This window comes from Sturnira hondurensis, unplaced genomic scaffold (assembly GCF_014824575.4).
Source record: "Sturnira hondurensis isolate 20B ecotype Veracruz unplaced genomic scaffold, ASM1482457v3 Scaffold0000780, whole genome shotgun sequence".
Lineage (NCBI taxonomy): Eukaryota > Metazoa > Chordata > Mammalia > Chiroptera > Phyllostomidae > Sturnira > Sturnira hondurensis.
In genome coordinates, this window is record NW_028073411.1 from 20,045,073 (window position 1) to 20,064,620 (window position 19,548).

The window sequence follows — 19,548 nt, forward strand, 5'->3', positions numbered from 1 at the left end:
ACTACAGGGAGGGTGACCTTTGTGCTGGTGCCCTCAGGGCAGGGGCCCAGATGTCCCCTGAAATGCTGCCCTACCGCCCCGTGCGTCCTCTTTGCTCACACCTGCCAAATGTGGCCCAGCCAGTGCTGCAGGTGCTTCTGTCTCCACCTCCCTGCCCCTCCCCAGCCTGGAGTGGGAAGGGTGGGCATGAGTGAGGGACCCAGGGAGAACCCTGGCCCTCCTGGCCCTTTTTCCCCACGTGGCCCAGGCCCCACGTCCTCAGGCCCCGGCCCCTCCCAAACTGCTCTCCCCAGACAGTGCTCAGGAGACCCACGTGGGATGGGGATCCCAGAGAAGGTTGTGCTTGTGTCCATGCCCATGACCTTGAAGCCTCTCCTGGCCATTGGAATGTCCCTAAGGCAGCTCCCGTCACACAAGAGCCCCCCTACAGGAAGGAACAGCTCATGGTGCCTCCCCATTCATGGACCAGGCCACCATGCCGGGCACTCCAGTGCCATCGGCTGAGCGTCAGGTGTGGGAGGGGAGTTGCCTGTCCTGGTCTCTGCATCCTGGCCTCCATGGTGCACCTTCTCCCTGTCTGATTGCATGGGGGACCTCACCACCCAATCCCCATGGAGTGTATGGGTCAGTGGTGTTGGCCCATTTGCATGGCCCTGCCTGTCACCACCACCATTGCAGAGTCCCTGGTGTCCCTCAGAGCTGAGCCGGCTGCTCGAGGGGCCTGTGTCTGGGTCGCACGGGTCTGCCCTCCCGTGTCTGCTGGTGCACTGCCAGCCTCTGTGTGGCCAAGTGACAGGTGCTGTCTGCATGGCCCCTGTTGGCAACTGTTCATTTCTGTCGTGGACGCAGGGCTGCATCCATGTCCCAGTGGCCACCAGTATCCCCTAGAGTCTCTGCTCTCAGCTCTTTGGGGGTCGTGCCTGGCGGTGGGGCTGTGGGGCAGGTGGGGGCTCTGGAAGTCACCTGTGTCATCTGAGACCTGAGTCTGACCGCCAAAGTGCCACGGGTGCCATTGGCTGTGCGGGCAGTTTCCGTGGGGTTGCGTCGCTGTGGGATGGAGCTCAGAGCCTGTCGGGATGAAGTGCGGGGGACCGCTGAGGACCAAGCCTGCTTCTGGTGTGCTCCAGGCCCAGGGGCACCATGGGGTCAAGGTGCCAGGCCCTCTGGATGGCCAGGCTTCCTGGCCACACTGCAGGGGTGCTCGCTTCGCCCTCTGAGCATTGACCGCAGCTTTAGGGGTTGGGTGGCCAGCCCCTCTCCTTGCCACCAAGTGGCGCCTACAGCACATCCTGCTGCACAGCTCTGCTCAGTCCTGCATGACCTTGGCCAGCTCTGGGTCCTGTGGGCTCCTTCCTGGTGGTCCGATGACCCCTGGGCATCAGGCAGGGTGAAGGCAGTGGGGACAGGGACAACCAGCCTCCAGCCAGTCCTGAGGGAGCTGGGGGGGGACATCTTCCCTTGAAGGCTGTTCTGCGGCCTCGGGGCCAGAAGAATGGGGCGCTCCCCACAAGCAAAACCAGCGACAAAGTTGAAAAGCCACTTTTATTGAGGGATTTGGAGGGACAGTCTCATTGTAATAGTAAAAATACTAAAGTTGAATGTAAAAAACACCATGGTGCAGCGCAGTGTCTGGCCAGGAGGACACAGTGACCGCCCCTGCAGGGGCGTCGGGTGGGGCAGTGGGGACGTGAGGCTTCTATGGAGGACAGGTGCTACAGGGGAGCCGCTGGGGTGAGGCGTCCTGAAGAGAGGGACGGGGCTGGCCTCTAGGACCAAGCTGCCAACTGCACACAAACTGCGTGACATGCCCTGTGTGACACGCTGCAGCAGGTCACCGCTTGGGGACCAACTGCAGCCCAGCCCTGAGCCTGCCACAGGGGCCTCAGTCCTGGGGCTGCCATGAGGGGGCTGCTATGTGCTCTGACCTGGGGGAGGAGCTAGGCCAGGACACCACAGGCCGGCTGCGTCTGGTGCCTCCAGCCGAGCACAGACAGGTCACAGCCCGGGGCAGCTGGCAAGGGGCTGGGGACCTGCCCGGACCCCAGCTGCACTCGGTTACAGAAGTCCTCCGCGCTTCCTGCGTGAACCTCGTCTGCAGGCCGAGGCCACGTCCGGAAAACTGGATGAAATAAATTAAGAAAAGCCGCAGGACAGCCCTCCTCCTGAGCAGCCAGGCGTGCCCCGCTCACAGCAGGGAAGTCTTCCCATCAGAGCACGCGGCCAGAAAGAGCGACGTGTGATGCAGACTGTCCTGCACGTGCCCTCCCGGTCCACGGAGCCGGCGCCCAGCGGGCCCCCTTCAGGCCGTGCCGCTGGCCGAGTAGGAGAACTGGGGGAAGTGTGGCCTCCGCTCGCTGTCCACACACTCCATGCTGTCCTCTGTGGGCGGGAGACGGGGTTCAGGCACTGGCCAGGAGCACTGAGGCAGGTCCCGGAAGACTAGACTCTGAGGCCCTGACCCCCTGTGCCGAGGCCTCCCACCCTGACTTCTGCCCTCCGAAGGGGACCTCTCCAGTGAGGGCGGACATGGCAGCCTCCCTGGGAGGGCAGCCCAGGCCCCGTGGTCTGGAGAGACTCTGGTGGGAGGTGGTCCTCACCTTGGTCAGGTGGGGTGATGGTGATCATCTGGGCGGTGAACTCCTCATCAAAATACCTGGTGTCTGTCTCCGAGGTGACCTGGGGCTTGAAGGGTGGACTGAGCTGCAGGGCAGGGTGGTGGGCAGGTTACAGGCTGGCTCTGCACCCACCACCGCCCACCACATCCTCCACCCCAGCCCCCGGCCCCCACCTCCCTCCGTCACCTCAGCCAAGGGTAGGCTGGGTCCTGCTCACAACAGCCTCTGCAGGTGACAGGTGGTAGTGCAGCCCAGCGTGGAAGGGCACCTCAGCACCCCCTTACACACACACACCCAGGCAGATGGGGCAGGGCAGGGGTGAGTCCATTTTAATTTTTCTAGCTTTCTTATTTTCCTTTTTTATTTTCTTACAAACTGGGAAGGGGATGGAGAGGGCACCTTGGAGCAAAGTGTGCAGAGTGGACTCCCCCACCAGGTGCCTCACGCCCAGCCACTGGGGCTCCCACTTCAATAGTCCGCAATGCAGGGAGAGTCCCCACCGTGGTCCCTCGGCCCACCTGGGCTGGCTCTCCTGTGCAGTGGGCCCTCGGGCAGTCACACCTCTGCAGGCCCGGGGGGCAGAGGCCAGTGCCAGCCTTGTGGAGGGCAGGGCTCAGGGGATGCACCCAGCCCGGGCCCCACCCTGGTGTGTGCTCCAAGCCCCCCTGCAGCTTCCCTCCCAAGAGGTGAGGAAGGGGCCAGAGCCCCTCGGTCATGCAGGCTCCCAGGCTTTGCCCCTCAGGGCCCCGCCCCCCAGGTGGTGGGGCAGGGACTCGTGCTAAGTGTGGGGCCTGCCAGCCTCATGTGTGGCTCAAGGACCCCAATGTGGCCTGGCCAAGTCTGGGTGCTGAGAGGACTTGCCACAACCCAGGACACTAGGGATGAGTGGCAGTTGTGCACACAGTGAGACACTGCTGCAGGCAGGCGCCCCAAGTCTCCCCAGGCCCTGGCCAGGGCTGGGGCAGCCCCTTGTGAGCTAGCAGGGTCCTTGTTCAAGGCTGGGCAGGAGTCAAGCCCTTGGAAGGCCAGGCCAGGAGGCAGAAGGCCGTGGGGCCAGAGCATGGAGCAGAGCTGGGCAGGGTGGGGGCGCCCTGTCCTGCAGGCAGGTGAATGTGGCCTGCAGGGGAGGGTGGGCTGGCAATGGATGGGAGTGTGCTTGGTGACGGGCACCCTTGGGCCCCTGAAGCAGCCTGCACCGGGGGCAGGGAGGGGCATGTGCAGGGTGCAGTTGCTCCTGGGAGGCCTCCCTTAGGAGCCCGACAGGCAGGTGCTACCTGGCTCCTGCAGCCCAGAGGGCAGGCCTGGGCTCTTCTAGTAGCGTGAGGGATTGAGGTCAGACAATGGGAGGAACTGGGACAGCAGGATAGTGCCCCCACCCTCACCTCCAGCACACAGCAGCCTGGAAGGGAACCAAGGTGCTTGAAGCTGACAGGGAGCCACTGGCGGAGACCACACACACACACACACACACACATAGCTCCTCCCAGGGAGGGGTGGGGGCAGGGGAAACCGAGCCCAGGGAGGGTGTTGGGGTAGCCCTGTGGCGAGGGGCGTGGGCAGCGCACCTTCTTCTCATACACGTCCTGCCACACGATGCCGGCGAAGAAGCGGTGCTGCATGATCTCCTTGGCGTCCTCCGAGCCCCCTCCAAGCCTGCAGGTGACAAGAGGCTGTGGTGACCGTGCCACTGCCTGCCCAGCCAGGGCTCAGGCCACCCTCCATGCCCCTCCTCTGCTGGGTGAGGCCAGACTGCCAGGTGGCACTGGGCGGTGTGGGCGGAGGGTGGTGGGGATGCAGGGTCCCCTGGCTGAGCCTCAGCAGGCACAGAAGGCTGGGCGAGCAGGAGCTGCCCACTGGGTGGGGTCTTCCCGAGGGGTGTGAGGGGCAGGCTGGCCGAGGGCAGAGACCCCCCAGACTGCCGAGGGGCCACACGCCCACCTCTGCTTGGGGTCCTTCTTGAGCAGCCCAGACAGCAGGGCCTTGGCCTCGGGGCCGAGCGTGCGCGGGAAGCGGATCTCCTCCATGAGGATGAGCTCGAAGAGCTTCTCGTGGTCCTGGTTGTAGAAGGGCAGGCGGCCGCACAGCATCTCGTACATGACCACGCCCAGCCCCCACCAGTCCACGGCCCGGCCGTAGTCGTTGTCCTCCAGCACCTCGGGCGCCAGGTACTCGGGCGTGCCGCAGAAGGTCCTCATGGTGGCCCCGTCCTTGATGCCCTCCTTGCACAGCCCGAAGTCCGTGATCTTGACGTGGCCGTCCTTGTCCAGCATCAGGTTCTCCAGCTGCGGGGCGTGGCCTCCTTAATGCCCCTGGTCCCGGCCCCGCCCCCGCCATCCGGCCCCCCCCACCCCCACCCAGGCCCACCTTGAGGTCCCGGTAGACAACGTTCTTCTCCGAGTGCAGGTAGTCCAGGGCTGACACAATCTCCGCGCCGTAGAAGCGGGCGCGGTCCTCGGGGAACACCCGCTCCCGCGACAGGTGGAAGAAGAGCTGTGAGGGTTGGGGGGGTCTGAGCCAGGGTGCCCAGCCAGCCTGAGACCCCCACTCAGTGGGGCAGGGGGCGGGCCCCCTACAGCTGGGGCAGCAGCACTGTCCCCGCGCTGGAGGGGCGCCCGAGGCGCGTGCAGGGTTGCTCAGCCCCCCAGGCAGCCCTACCTCGCCACCGTTGGCGTACTCCATGACGAAGCAGAGGCGGTCGTGGGTCTGGAAGGAGTACTTCAGGGCCTGCAAGGCACACAGGTCAGGGAGGCCCCAGTGCATTGCCGCCCCACAGGCTGGGCTTGGGGGCTCAGTCGAGTCTCGGGGAGCTGGCATCTCAGAGGCTGGCAGTCCCATGAACTTGGAGGCACCCCAACAGGCTGCCCGCACCCCGACCTGGAGAAGACCCTCCTTCCTGGCGCAGCTGCTGTGCTTTGGGAGGATGGTCCCCTTGCGCAGTCCCACCCACACATACCACCTGGCCCCTAGTCAAGCGGCTGGAGCCGGGACGTCCCAGGAAGGGCAGGTGAGAGAAGCTCAGCGTGACGAGAGCAGTGGACGGGGCCGGGGGCACCCGGCTGGGGAGCCAGAGCCCCAACTGTCCAGCAAGACCCTGGCGGCCAGGCCCAGGGCCTGAGTCCAGACCCCGAGGACCATGGGGACCCACCCATGACTTTCAGGAGCGGCCTGGCACAGCAATGTCTAGATGACTCTGTTGTTCCCAAAGGCTAAGGGACCCCCACAAAGGCCTCCCAGGAGGAGCACCCCAGCACAGGGCAGCCAAAGGCCACCTCCCCCTTTCACACATGGGACAGTGCACACGGCCATGGGCCTGTGTCAGGCACCTCCACCTGACCCCTCAGAGGCCTGCCCCCCGATGCCCCAGCCCCGGGGAGCACAGAAGTCTGTCCTTGATCCAGGCTGGCGCTTGCCTGCCCCACACCTGACGCCCGAGAGTACACCGGCCACAGAAGCGCCCCAGGGCCCCTCACCGTCAGGAAGGGGTGCCGGGAGTTCTGCAGCACTCGGTTCTCCGTAAGCGTGTGCGCCACCTCATCCTTGGCCACGATGACCTCCTTCTTGAGGATCTTCATGGCGTAGTAGCGGCCTGTGGCCTTCTCCTTCACCAGGATCACCTTCCCGAAGGTGCCCTTGCCCAGCAGCTTCAGGTATTCGAACTCGTTCATGGTCTGTGGGGCAGCAGCTGTGTCAGGGACTGGGCCAGGGCCAGGGCCAGGGCCAGGCCTCCCACGAGAGCACGGGGCTCTACACCCCACTCGGGTGCTGAAGGAGGGACGGTGCCCGGGCCTCCTGGAACCCGGGGTCCCAGCCTGGCTTCTGACCCAGGGCTCTGATGATCAGACTGTGCTGCCCACAGGGGAGCCGTGCGAGGGGCTGGGCTGGCTGTTGCTCACCACTCGGTGCTTGGGCTTGGCCAGGGACACCTCCATCTCCTCGGCCCCCGAGTTGTCACTAGGGGAGCCCGATCGGAAGTCCATCATCTCCTCCTCCTGCCGCTTGAGCCCGTCGGCCACGGTCTGGATGGCGGTGGTCCATTCCTCCCTGCGGGGCCCGTGTTAAGGTCCCAGTTCTGTCCCCGTCCCTGCCCGGGCCCAGGCCTCCCCTCCACCGCCCAGCTCGGAGACCCCAGGAGGCTGCTGGTTGGAGCCCTGGGCTGGCCCCGCCCACTCCGGGCCTTCAGCACTGGGGGCCCAGCAGGACGGCCTCCCCCCCCCCAAGGGCCCGCCCATACCGCTCCTCGGGCGTCTCCACGTGGAAGGTGCGCTCGATGACGGTTGTCCACTGCAGGCAGCGGATGATGAAGGTGTTGGGCCGAGGCCGCTCTGTCTTCATCAGCTGGCATTCTGGGGGTGGGGCCAGCAGGTGAGCGCCCTGGGCCCCTGCCCCAGACCACCCCCCCAGGTCCAGGTCCGGGAAGTCCTATCCCCTCCTCTCTCCAAGCTTCAGTCTCCCTCCTTGTAAGATGGGGCTGGGACCTGTTCCAATGCAGATGCTGCTCTGGAGCTGCCCGCAGCGTGACCCCTCCCACAGCCCTTCCCATGCTCACTGAGCACCCACTTGGGCCTCAACTGGACAGAGGAGGAGTGCAGGGTCCCAGGAAGGGGCCGAGGGGTGGGGCCTCACAGGAAAGCAGCCTGCCTACTGCCCCCTCCTGCCCCCTCTCCACACAGACTCCCCCAGGGTGGGGCCCGCCCTGAGGCAGCTACAGGATGAGACCCACCCACTGACCCATCCCTCCCCCGCCCCTCGGGCCCAGGGGGTCCAGGCAGGCTGGCCGGCCTGACGCACACACACCTGTGATTGCAGACACCTGGGTCACAATGCCCTCCCCCCTGCCCCCCCCCCCCAGCATGGAGCCTACATCTCCTGCCGAGGAACTTCAGGGACGCATCAGGTCGAAGAGGGGTGTGCATGAGTGTGGGGACTGCAGGAGGCCCCTGGGGCAGGTTCCAGCCCAGCCGCTCAGGCAGTGGGGGGAGGTGCAGGGGCGTCTGACATCCCAGCCTCTGCACTCTGGCAACAGGAGGGCCCCTGGGGCTGACTGGGCACAGGGCCCCAGCTCTGCATGGAGGATGGCGTGTCGGCAAAGGGTGGGGGCAGACGCCCATTTCCCACTCGCTAATGGAGGGCACCTGGTGCTCCTGGGACCCAAGCACTCAACGCCCATCCCGGGGCCTGGCTGCTGGACCCCCTCTGTGAATCCGCCCCTCGAAAAGCCCCTTGGCCCGTGTGCCAGCCACATCCCACTGCTCAGGCAGCCCCTCTGGCTGGCCCCACCTCCCACGTGCCTCCAGAGAACCCCTCACCCCTGTGCACTTGGCCGTGGGAGCACCCTCGAGGGGTCCCATCTGCCAGCAGGGAGGCCGGGCCAGCTGCCTCCCGGTGCCCAGGCCAGCCAAGGCCCTGCATAGCCACAGCGAGCCCTCAGGGGGCGTCATCTGCCTCCTGGGTCTCCCCTCACTCGGGCCCCCAACTCACTTCACACCAGCCCAGCCACTGGCAGGGCGATAAATCTGCACCCGTCCCCCTGGTGCGCCGGGGGGCACGCTGTCCGTGCCCTGTGCCCCCACAGCACACGCGGGGCAGCTGAGAAGCCAGGCCCCCTGCCCAGCACACCTGCAGGCGGGCAGCAAGGGCTCCTCTGTCCCCTGGGCGTGGCCTGCCGATGCTACGGCTAACTGAGACCCCGGGTGGAACCTGGGGTCCGGCGAGGTTGGGGCTGGGTGGCAGGGAGGACAGTGCTGAAGGGGGGACCTACCTGGAGTGGAGCCAGGATCCCCCCACAGTGGGCACTGCACCCCAAACCCCTGAGGCAGCCCGAGTAGACATGGGACTAGGTTAATGAGCCTATCACGCAGCCACACAGCTGCTGCTGGCCTGACCCCCAGCAGAGCATGGGTGACAAACGGGGCTAGAAGGCCCACCCAGCTCAGCTCCCGCCCACCGCCACCCCAGCCCCAGGCGTGGGATGGCACCTGCCACACCCCCAAGGTTTGCGGCAAAGGCACAGTTCAGAAAAGGGGCCAGCCAGCCATGCCCCGCCCCCACCCAGCTGAGGACAGGAGCAGAGGTGGAGGTACAGGGGCGCGGCATCTGACGACCTTCCAGGGGCAGCCACATGCTCTTCCTGGGGGTCACAGAGGCTCCCATAAGCCGGGTGCCCCTCGTGCATGCTCATCCTGCCCCCCCAACCAAGGGCTGCGCTAGACAGGCCCCAGCAGGCTCCCTCCAGCCCCGGCTGGCTGCCCCAGCCTGGACTCTGCCCCCACCAGGCCAGGCCTTCCAGCCTGCAGAGTGGGGGTGCCCAGGACAGCTCCAGGGTCACTGGCCTTGGGACTGCACAGAGCCCGACCTGGCAGCGCTGGCCGATAACAGGTTCCCCTGGTGACGGAGCCAGCGCTGACCAGCCTGGGCCCTGGCGGCCACCAGCCCCGAGCAGAGGCCCAAGGAGACACCAGCACGGGGCCACAGCCCCACGGGCCCCTCTGGGGCTCACTCACGTGCCACGGAGAAGTTGTTGAGGGGCGACTCGCGCTGCTCCACATCCTGCGGCCGCTCCTTGTAGCCGATGAAGGTGCCGTCGTTCTTGAGCAGGAAGTAGCGCGGCCGCCAGGTTTTGATGTACTCCCCTGAGGACACAGCACGGGAGGGGCTGCGTCACTGGAGCCACACCCTCCTCCCACAGACCCCAGCTCGGCCGCACACAGGCAGCTGGCTGTGCTGGGCCAGGTGGGCACCTGGACAGGAGGACAAGGGCCCAACCCAGAGGGCTTTCCTGGGGGAGGTGGCATTGTGCCCCCAGCTCCAGCACTGGCTCCAGCCGCCTGCTGGGGGCCTCGGGGCCAAGAACTCTCCCAACCCACGCTGGGTCTGGCCACTGGTCAGCCAAAACAGTTACTCACATCGGTGCCAATGGCAGGCGAACAGCTCCGCCACAGCTGACGCCCCGCCGAGGGGATGGAACCCGGTATCCGGCAGTGAGGGGACAGTGCCAAGTGCCGGAAACTCGGGCCCACCTGGCAGACACAGGCCCGCCTGCAGCCCTTGGGACAGAGCCCCCACCGCCCGTGTGACAGCACTCACCCCACAGGCGCCGGAAGCATGGTCGGCCCTGGGCACAGCAGAGGCCAGACCCAGGCACAGCCGAGCCCTGTGGCCCTGTGGCCCTGGACCCAGCCCCCTGCCCATGGGTCCCTCAGGTACAGCAGTTTCCCCTGAGTTTTGCGACATCAGCCGTAAACAGGCGTTCACACAGAAGTGAGCAGATGTCCTCTGTGATATTCGAGCGACTGTCATTTTTCATACTGACACCCAGAAAACATGTTTCATTTACATTTTGCCGAGCAAGGAGTTTGAACAACAGTGGAAAACTTACTAATGAGACAGCCTCTTCCTTGGAGAAGGCACGGACAGGGCGGGGGCGGGGTCTCCAAGCTCTGGGCTGAGCTGAGTCCTCCGGACAAGAGCGGAAAGGCCCCTGGAACCCCCAGAGCCACCCGACACTCGGGCGGGTCCTTCTCCCCTTCCAACCACGCACCTCTGGGTGCAGCCTCCATGACCCTGGGCTGCCGGGGGGGTGCCCTGGGGAGAGGGGGCTCCAGCCACCCCTAGTACCCTTCCCTGGGGAGCCCACCCACGGGGGGTACTGCCACCCGGCCCAGGCACACGGCCCGTGACCTGGGGCACCCCTACAGCACTTAGCAGGGTCTCCACCCAGTTCCATCCTCCCAGTCCCTGGGAACGGGCAGCTGCGGTCTGGCCCCACATCCTGGCCCATGAGGGGCCGCCAGCCCCCATGTCCCCCGTCCCCTTTGGTGCCGGGGGTGGGAGCGAGCAGAGCGGGCTGGGGAGGGGCGCGCCCACCACCCGTGCCCTGCCGTGCGGTGCCGTGCGGCCGACTGCGCTCGCCCGCTGCCCCCGCCTGTGCGCCCGTCTGGAGCTGTCGATCCCTGATGGAGTGCCTCCCGTCCCACCAGCTGCCGCTCCCTGGGACGCTGACTGAGCGGAGAGTGATGAGCGAGGCGTCCGCGCAGCCTGCGCATCCGTCTTGATGCACCAACTGTGCCAGCCCCACTGTGCGCAGCGAGACCCCCGGCGCCACACTGAACCTGCAGTCGGGGGCGGGCCTCACTCAGCAGCATCCGCCCACCAGGCCAGGACACCCTGACACCCAGGACCTGCCTCTGCCAAGTGACCCTGCCCTCAGCCAGCTTTCACCCTACTGGCCACCCCAGGGCAGGGAAGGTTCTAGAACCCAGAGCTGGGAGGGGGCCCAAGGGAGCCACAAGAAAGAGAAGGGGCTGAGGGGAGGGGGCCCTGCCCAGGTGAGCCATGGGGCGGGATCTGGGGGAAGGGCCAAGACCCCTCTGGGCCCCCCACCAGGCCCTGGGCACTGATGGGGGCCAAGGCTGTCCCCCCACCCAACCTGGCCAATCCCAGGAGCCAGATGACACCCAGGTGGGGCCCTGGGAGGCCAGGGCCAAGGCACCACCAGCTCGGTTCCCCAGCCAGGACCAGCTGCCTGGAAACGGGAGCCACAGCCAACCTGGGCCCGAGCCACGGCAGGTGCGGGGAGGAGCTGGGGCTCCAGTGCCCACCCTACCCCAAAACACTGCTAGTGGGTGGAGGTGGGCAAGAGGGGTGCAAGTCAGCCCCCCCTCCAGGGTTCTCTCAGAAGCCCAGCCCCGGGCTGGGGGGGGTGGGCCGCACAGCTCCTCCAAGACCTCATCCTGCGGAGCCCCCACCAGGGAGCCAGCTGCCCTGGCTGGGCCGGGGCTGCAGCTTAGCCTGGCACCCTGTCTGGTCAGGGCTCTACCACCTCTTCCTGGGGCCCAGGGCCCCTCCACTCTAAGCCCCTCAGCACCCCGTGAGTGACAGCCCTCAAAGGTCCCTCCCACCTTCCTGATCTTGGGCACCACTCCATCCCACGGGGCTGCAGGACTCTGGACTGAGAGGGACTCCTGACCTGCCTGCGCGGCCAACCTCGCCCTCAGAGCCATGGTGCCAGGGCTCAGGGACAGGACTGTGTGCGCCCTGGCCCAACACCGCAGGCCAGGCACAGAGGCAGCAGACAGGGGCCAGGGCTGCCTGTGATGGACAGCCTGAGGGGCAGCTCGCCATGCCCGGGGGCCCTGGCACTCGGCACCTGGGCTGCGGCCACCTGGACACCACGCCCTGCACCCCCAAACACCCTCTGCCGTCCCCAGTTCTCGGGGAAACTGCTGGATACACACTTTGCCACGCTGGCAGGGCGCCAGGCAGAGCCGAGCTGTCTCTCCACAGCAAAGTGAGCCACAGCAGGCCCGGGGAGCGCAGCCAGCTGACGGCGGCGACCGTGCGGTCCCCCGCCGACGCCACATCCATCGCGCCGACAGCTGCTGGGTGCCCATTTACCTTCCCCAGCACAGCGCGCAAACGGCCCTGCTGACGGCAGCCCATCCATCGCCTCCTGCCAGGCAGGGGTCACCTCGAGGGGCCCCTCTGCCTGTGCCCAGGCGGGTCCTATGTCCCCACACCAGCAGGGCACTGACCAGGGCCGGGCCCAGGAGACGCCGCACCCCGGCCCCATCTGTCAGGCACAAAGGCCAGCATGGACAAGGGGGACAGAAGACTGGGGAGGCGGCATCTCCAGGCCCAGCGGAGGCACCCAACATGCCCAGGTCCCGATCCCCCCCGCCCTCCCAGAAGGCCCCGAACAAGGGGGGCACAGGACTTCCCGGCTGGCCGAGTTGGCAGGAGAGGGAGTAACCTGGGGCAAACAGCCCAGCACCCCAGCTGCCCAGAGGATGGGGGGGTGTGAGCCCCACCCTCGGTTGACACGCCCCTGGGGAAGGACAGGAGCAGCCCCAGGCCCCTCCCAGGGCTCTGGGACACACACAGTCCCCAGGGGCACTGGCCCCAGCCACAACCCCTCCCTGCAACCCGAGGGGCTGGCGCCACGCTCCTGCCTTGGAGTGGCCCCCACACATCCTAGAGGCGGCAGGAAAAGGCACCCTCTGTGTGGTGGGGGCGGGGGCCCGGCCAGGGGGGACCACGCCCTCCAGAGACGACCTCCACCTTGCAGCCCCCTCCTGCGGTGACCGGGTGGCAGGCCATGTACCCCTCCCCCCGCCCCCATCATCTCACATCCCTGGCCTCACCCCACACCCCAAACTCAGCTGCCTCTGTGCCCCAACCCTGCCCCAGCCGGAAGACTCCCCATGTGAGTCTCTGCCTGGGACCCCACCAAAGGCACCCATCGGCACCCCGAGACCCACTGCGGATGGGGCCACCGCCGGAGCCCATGGGCGGGCAGGATTGTGGGGGAGACGAGTGAGGGGCTGTGGTCCCAGGCCACCTGGGCACCCTGCTCAAAGCCCCCATACCCGCCCCAGGGTCTCTAAGCTGTAGGCCTTTTACTGCTCACGGTTGTGAGCTGCTGCTGCGGTGGGCAGGAGGGATGAATGTGAGGGCTTGAGGGGACTCTGCTGGCAGCTGGCCTGGCTCCCGACGCAGCCCCACGCCCTTGGCCAACCTGCCCGGGACCAGGTCTGAGCTGTGGGCCTTCTGGGAGGGCCATGGGGCACGGCTGGGGTGGGCACACCGCAGGGGCGGAAGTTGGGGGTGCGGCCCTGGGAGCAGGCACAGAGACTGCCAGCAGCTCCAGTTCCAGGCAGGCCCTCGGGGAGGAGGTGGCCCCCGCGCCTGGCAGGTGTGCCCTGGGCACCGGGGACACCAGCGGGAGGGACCAGCTCCAGGACCTCGCCTGGAGGCACTTCTAGGAACCGGCCTGATTCGACCCAGCCAGCTCCTGGCTGCAGGCAGGGGGGGGGGGCGGGGGGGCGGGGCACAGCCCCATGCAGTCCAGAGCGTCCCTCCTGCACACACACACACTCTGCCACCCTGGGCCCCTGGGCCCTGCAAAGGCCAGCCCGGCCCAGGCCCTCCCCTCTGTGACCCCCGTTGTGCCTGGTCCCCGGCAGGACAGCTGTGCCAGAATGCCCAGCACCCAGGAAGAAGGCCACAGTGCCACCTGCTGGGGAGCCCCAGGCTGTGGCCCCTCACCCCCACCCCCTGCAAGAGGCCCAAGCTTCCTCTTTTGTTGTTTGTTTTGAAGGGAAAACTCAACACACTCCCAAAACAGGAAACGCAGCCCCACGCAGCTGGTCCAGCTAAGCCACAGCCACGCACAGCCAAGCAACTGTGCAGGTCCACACAGCCAGCAGGCCGAGGTGCTGCCTTCCCCGGCATGTCCAGGAGCAGGGGCCCAGCACCTGCGCCCCCTGTGGGCCTGGCAGCCTGTGTGGACCTGCTACTCCAGGGGCAGCTCTGGACCCCATGGGTGTGGGGCATGGCACAGGCTGCCCTGTGAACAGGGGACCGCGGGGACCCCAGCCTCAGCCACAGGGTGGGGCCTGGATAGGACCTGGGGCTGCAATGGCAGTTTGCGCTCCAAGTGGGCTAGACAGGACCGCCACACAACGTCCCCGGTACGTTCTCAGCAAATCGCTGCCTCCTCCCAAGTGGGGCAGTGGCAGGCTCTGCGCACCCCACGCCATATCAGCAAGGTGGGACCACCACGCCCCCCACAGGGCCACACGAGGAGCACAGGTTACGGCCACTCGTGGTGAGAAGCAGGGAATGGCCACAACTGAGGACTAGGCTGTAGAGGGGCCCAGGAGCTGACCGCCCCCAGGAGCCCTGAGAACAGAGCCCGGCCTGGCACAGCTCCTGGGGGCGAAGGTAAAGTGAGGTGCAGGCGCCCAGCAGACCATATAGGTGACCCTTTCCATGCATGGCCCAGGGACAGGGGAGCCCCACTCCCACAGGCGGGCTCTCTTTGACCCCACCACTCAAGCCTGACTTGCTGGGTGCCTGAGGCCTGCACCCCACTCCTTCCCCAGCCTGGGGCTCTCAAGCCTGCACCCCTTCCCTCACCCTGTGTCCCCCCATCTGACTGCCCTCCTGTCCTTTCCTGGCCCTCCTAGTCCGGCAGCCTGTCTGTGGGTGGGAGTGGGGCCCCAGTGGGCACTGGGAGCATGGCAGGGGCGGACCGCCCCAGAACCACCGTGCAGACTCAAGCCTCGGCCTTCGCATACAGTCTGAAGACAGCCGGGGCCACAGGGGTCTGCCCAGCACAGGCCTAGCCACCCTGCCCTTCTGCGGTGCCTACAAGGTCCCTGGAGGCAGCCACTTGTCAGGCTGGGTGGACACAGGAAGGATAGATGCAGGCTGTCATCTACAGTGGCACCCTGACCTTCAGGGCCAGAGGGGCCCGGGGGGAGGCTGGTGGTCACAGAGCCCCCACACCCACCTGCATGCTTAACCCTAACCCTGGCCAGGCCCAGGTGCCAGGGCAGGGGAGGGGCACAAAGACTCAGACCAACATTGCAGGTGGGGCCCCTGCCCACCCCCAGGCCAGACCCAGGACCCCACTCCACCCAGAGCTGCCCCCAGGAGACCCCCTCTTCCTCCTCCAGTCCCTTCCCCACAGACAGTGGGTTGGGCAGAGGGTCAGCCAGGACCCCTGGGAGGAAGACTGGCCCAGGGCAGCTCTGGGAGGCTTCTCCAAGGGGGTGACAGGGAAGCAGCCCTTCCGGAACGGCCGGGCAGGCTGAGGAGGCGAGGCGAGGGCTGCCCCTGGCTGCCGGGCAGCTGAGTGGGGCCCAGACCTGCCTTCTGCCCCTTCTGCGGCCAGCAAGCAGCCCTGACCCGGCCCCACCCCAGGAAGAGCCCGAGTTCCTCCCCTAATGGCACCCCAGCCCCACTGAGAGTTGCCCCATTCCCCCCACAGCTCACTGAAACCCCCCATTCCCCACCAGCCCCCAAGACCTCTGCCCTCTCACTGGGTTGCCCCAAAACCCAGCAGGGAAGAGCCTGCATGTTTGTGGGGAGCAAACCCACAGGAGGACATCAGGGACCATGACTCGGCAGAGTGGGGGTGCGGATGGCCTGGGTCCCCAGGAATGGAGAGCAGGGGAAACCGAGGCCAGAGACATCCACTGCATTTGCCCTTGAAGAGGGACCGGTTGCAGGACGCCCCTCTGGGCCAACCCCTGTCCCCAGTCCCTCCAGAAGGCTCGCACCCTGACCAACAACCTAACTTCGCCCCGGGCGTCAAGGGGTGCGCCTGCTGGAGCCTGGCCAGTGGGCAGACGCCCCGGTGACGGGGCAGGGGTCCAGGCATGTCCCAGGCCAGCTCCTAACCTAACATTCAGTCAATAAACGTTAGCCAAGGTCAAGGTCAGTCCCAGGGGGACAGTGTTTCTGCATGGCTGCCACACGCAGGGGAACAGGCCAGGGTGGGGGTGGGGATCCCAGACCCAAGAGGCCAGGCAGCCAAAGCAGGGCCTGGCCAGGGGCTGCCGGGGAACACAGGGGTGTAAGGCTTGGGGGAGGGGCTCCCCAGGGACCACAGGCCCCTGCGGCCTGCTGTCTGTCACAAGGCCTGGCGGACGGTCCCCCACAGCGGCCTGAGCGAGTTCTCAGAACACACAGCCAACCACATCCTCAGCCCTGCTCTGAGCTCTGCAGCGGCCCGCACCCCTGGGGAGTTGCGTGTACCCCACAAAACCCAGGCCCAGACCTGCCTTTGCGTCAGTGTCTGAGGGCTCCTCTCCCACTGGGCTGTGGGCCCCATGGTGGGGAAAGGGGCACCCTCACCCCGCCCTCCAGTGGCCAGTGGGCTGGCATCAAGATCCCAGTATTGTGAGAGGGCCAGGCCGGGGAAATGGGGAGTGAAGTGAGGGGCTTAGTGGCCCATCCCTGTCCTGGGGCAGGAGGGGGGGGCCGCTCTATGGAGTGGACGGGAGGGGGCCCCTGGGTGTCTGGGTGTGTGGCTCTCCCCTAGCCCAGGCAGGCACAGGGCCAGGCCCAGCAGCCCTGCCCTGCCCTCAGGAGCCCTCGGGCAGTGCCCCGGGGCCACCAGCGAGCCAGGCCTTGGCCGGGCCCCAGCGTCCTCACTGCCTTCCAGGAAAGTAGGCAGGGAGGTGGCAGCCTGTCCCACCACTAGGGCCACTTCATTGCCTGGGGCCTCACCGGCCCCACCCAGGGGTCCTGCCAGGCTGTGCCCTAAACACCAGACGCTCTGGGCCAGCCCCGCACACTCACCTCGTTTGTGCAGCCAGCCCTCTTTGACGATCGCCACGTCAGCCATGGTGCCCGGGCAGCACACTCACGCAGGTCACTCTGCTCTTCCTCCTCAAGCAGGAGGCTCTCCCCGGGCCCAGCAGTGTCCACAGCCTCTGGGGGCAGCAAAGGGGTGCATGAGGCTGTGCCCAGCTTGGGGCCCCTCTGACCCACCGGGGAGCCCACCCAGGGTCTCAGCCTGTGCCTGCGCAGGCCCCAGAGCCCCTCACTTGCCCACCGAAGCCCCTGCTGGGAAGTTCTCGTTACTGGTGCCGCTCCCTGTGCCCCTCACCGCCTCATAGCCACGTCCCCTGGCTTATAGACAAATCTCTCCCATTCCCCAAAGGCCTTCCCAGCACAGCCCAGCCCCGACCTGCTAACCAGCAACCACCACCCACTCCAGGCAGCCCTCCACCATCCCCCCCCCCCCCCCCGCCCCGTGAGGATGTCTGTTCCCCCTCCTCGTGGTGTCCCACCTGCAGGCTGGGGTCCCAGGCAGGGCATAGGGCCCCGCCCCCAGACTCAGACCAGGAACAGAGGAAATTCAAGGGAGGAGACAGCAGGGCTAGGAGTATGGGCAGCAGGCGCCAGGGTGCCCTCCAGGGCGATGTGAACCGCCCCCTCCGAAACCCCAGGCTCCTCCTAAACCACAGCGCCCCCACCAGCCTGAATCTCGTTCATTCATTCGACCGGGCACTTCTGGTTTTGCCTGGCGTGGGGCTGGGGACAAAGAGAGGTTCAGATGGGCCTGTCTGCGAGCAGCACCGAGTCCAGGGCCGGTTACAGGCGCATAACCACAGCATTCAGGAGGCAAGAATCGGGGCGGGGGGGAGCTGTGCAGACCAGACCTGGCGCCACCCCGCACTGTCCCACTGGCCACCTCTCCCCAGCAGATCCCAGCCTCTGCTGCCCCCCCCAGATGGGCCCCCCAGAGGGCAGGCCTGGGACACTCCTCCCCGGGATCCTGGGGCAGGCAGAGACTGCTGAGGACTTCCAGAATGGACCCCAACGCAGGTCCTCAGCCACCCTCTCCAGCAGGACCTTGCAGGAGCCAGGCACCCAGAGCAGGCTGCGTAGCATTGCCCAAGGCTGAGAGTAGGAGGGCAGGAGGCCCCACTCCCCACCTGGCCAGAACGGGCATGGGTGGCCCAAGGAAGTGCCGATGTGGGCAGCAGGCCCGTGGAGCGGTGGGCAGGCAGTGCGAGGGCTCGCAGCCCCGCACGCTGGACATGGGCTATGGTGACACTTGAGTGGGCGTGGCCTGCAGGCAGCGGGAGGACTCAGAGGCCTCCGGCTGGCCCCCTACCCCCACCAGGGCCTGAGCAGGGCCCGCTGCTGACAGAGTCGGACAGCTGTGGAGAGCCCGTGTGTAAAAATACATCTGTGCACACACTGGGCGGTGCACGTGTGCACACTCGGACACCGCCACTCCTCCCTCCTGCCTCTCCACACAGGGCGGACAGACCGGGGGACCCGCGTCCTGCAGCCCCTGATTGAGAGCCTCCATGGTCACCGTGTGAAGCCCCCACTGTCGCCAGGAAGCCCCAGCAGTTAGAAGCACAGTCTGCACCGCGAAAGGGCCCCTCCCCTCCAGACGCTGGCTTGTGGACTGCAGGCTCAGCTGGCGGGGCAGGGAACCAAGCCCTCACTCAAGCACCCGGCCTTCACTTGGGCCAGGGGCTCACAGTGGTTGGAGGGGCCTGGAGCCAGGCAGGGCCCCAGTGAGAAGGTAGGGGCCCTCTGGCCGCAGAGCACACGCCTGTGCCCAGCTCTGGCCACCCCCACCCCAATCTGGGATGCGAGGCCCAGCCGCCCTCCAGGCCCCAGCCTCTGCGAGGGACAGGCAGCAACCTCCAGAGCCCACCAAGTTCAGGAAGCAGTTTCAGGACCGGGGAGGGCGCGTCCTCCTCCGTGGACTACTGGGCACCACAAACAACTTTTTGTCTGTGGCAAGCAGAGGTCTCCTTCCAAGGGCCCACCCACAAACTTGAACGAGGGCGGGGGCCAGCCTCTTCCTAAGGCCCCTGAGCGCCTCCGGTACCCCGGCCAGCTCTGGCCCGGCGCCCAGATAGCACCCGCGGGGTCCCCGCCGCAGGGGCGCCCCCCGCCCCAGCCCCGCCAGCCGCGGCCGCGCCCCTCTGCCCCAGCCCGAGCCTCGCCCGCCGGCGGGCCGCTTTCCCAAGGTCAAGAGGGAGGCCGGGGCCGGCCGGCACCCCTGGCCCGCGCGGCCCCCGCCCTCCCCGCCCAGGCCGCGCTCGGCCACTTCCTGCCACCGCGCCTCTATTCCGGCTGCGCGGCCCGCGCTCGGCCCCGGCGGCCGGGAACAAAGCGGCGGCGCGGGGAGGAAATCCGGGCCCCGGTGGCGGCCGCGGCGGGTGGGACTCACCGGGCGCCGCGTCCGGGCGAGCGCGGGCCTAGCCGGGCCGCGGCCTCTGGCGCCCGCCGCTCCGCATCCCCGCGGGCAGGGCCGGGGGCGGGCTGGGCGGCGCGGACCCGCGGCGGGCGCTGTCGGGCGGGCCTCGCGCCAGGCCCGGTGCTCGTGCGAGGCCGCGCTCGCGTTCTCCGGTGCCTTCTGCGCGCGCGCTGGGCCGGCCGCTGCTCCGTCCCGCCGCCGCCGGCCCGCCCCGTCCCCGCCCCGCGCGCCCCGCCCGGCCGCCCGCCCACATCCGCCTCCGCCACCCGGCGCCCCCACCCAGGCGGGGAGGGCGGGGGAGGGGGGGCCGGCGGACCGGGTGCGCGCCGGCCCGCTGGTCCCCGGCCACGCCTCCCCTGGACTCAGTTTCCCTTTTTGTCCCACGAGCCGCTGGACTCCGCCCCGCTCTGGCGG

At 67.5% G+C, this 19,548-nt stretch overlaps 1 protein-coding gene across 1 annotated transcript; it reads right to left on the minus strand.

The window, feature by feature from the left end:
• Positions 1-1,525: 1,525 nt before the first annotated feature.
• AKT1 (AKT serine/threonine kinase 1) lies at positions 1,526-19,326 on the minus strand. Its single transcript, XM_037048044.1, has 12 exons — positions 19,108-19,326; positions 16,704-16,837; positions 9,116-9,244; positions 6,847-6,958; positions 6,509-6,656; positions 6,086-6,283; positions 5,271-5,339; positions 4,980-5,105; positions 4,554-4,897; positions 4,181-4,268; positions 2,598-2,700; positions 1,526-2,379 (listed from the first exon to the last, which is right to left on the minus strand). Exons 2-12 carry the CDS (start codon positions 16,747-16,749, stop codon positions 2,300-2,302), a joined length of 1,443 nt encoding a protein of 480 aa, XP_036903939.1. The 5' UTR covers positions 16,750-16,837; positions 19,108-19,326; the 3' UTR covers positions 1,526-2,299.
• Positions 19,327-19,548: the final 222 nt, after the last annotated feature.